Below are 633 nucleotides of genomic sequence, written 5' to 3'. Positions count from 1 at the left end.
GTGAGGGGTTACAGGTGAGAGGATCCAGGTGAGAAGCTCCAGGTGAGGGTTCAGGTGAGGGTCCAGGTGAGAGGATCCAGGTGAGGGGTTCCAGGTGAGGGTTCAGGTGAGGGGCTCCAGGTGCCAGGTGAGCACCGCCAGGTGAGCTGCTCAGATGAGCTGCAGCGCATCGGCCTCGCCAGGTGGGGCCCTCCTGGGCAGGTAAATGGAGCCGGGGGCCCTCGGGGCATCCAGGTGAGCTGGGGACACACCTGGTGTCACCTGGTGCCACTTGGCATCACCTGGTGCCACCTGGTGCCACCTGGCTGTCAGCCGGCCGTGCCAGGGGCCAGGGCAGGTGTAGGACTCACCTGTGACACACCTGGCCCGCAAGATGAGCCAGAGCAGGGCCCCGCTCAGTGACGTCAGCAGCACCAGCAGCGCCACCAGGTACGCGCAGGACGGGGACGCACCTGGGGGGGGACAGGTGAGGGCGGGGGGGTCACGGGAGGAGCCCTCGGCCCTTCTCACCTGAACTACCTTCACCTCCTCACCTGTGCTACCTTCACCTCCTCACCTGTGCTGCCTTCACCTCCTCACCTGAGCCACCTTCACCTCCTCACCTGTGCTGCCTTCACCCTCTCACCTGTGCTG

The 633-nt window shown here is 65.9% G+C and overlaps 1 protein-coding gene across 1 annotated transcript in view; it reads right to left on the bottom strand.

The window, feature by feature from the left end:
* The window catches only part of LOC121660676 (scavenger receptor cysteine-rich domain-containing group B protein-like), a gene marked incomplete at its 5' end in the record, with an annotated part of 7510 nt that overhangs the window by 262 nt on the left and 6615 nt on the right, over window positions 1–633 (bottom strand). Inside the window, 2 exons of the mRNA XM_042020106.1 lie at window positions 1–261; window positions 351–452. The exon at window positions 1–261 is cut by the window's left edge and continues 262 nt beyond it. Coding sequence (XP_041876040.1) covers window positions 1–261; window positions 351–452 — 363 coding nt within the window. The remainder of the gene's footprint in view (window positions 262–350; window positions 453–633) is intronic.

This window comes from Corvus kubaryi, unplaced genomic scaffold, assembly GCF_017639235.1.
Source record: "Corvus kubaryi isolate FWS band 111438036 unplaced genomic scaffold, C.kubaryi_AGA036_p1.0 36782, whole genome shotgun sequence".
In the NCBI taxonomy this organism is placed as follows: Eukaryota; Metazoa; Chordata; class Aves; order Passeriformes; family Corvidae; genus Corvus; species Corvus kubaryi.
Note: the sequence above shows the minus strand (reverse complement) of the source record. Positions and strands in the feature narration are given on the sequence as shown.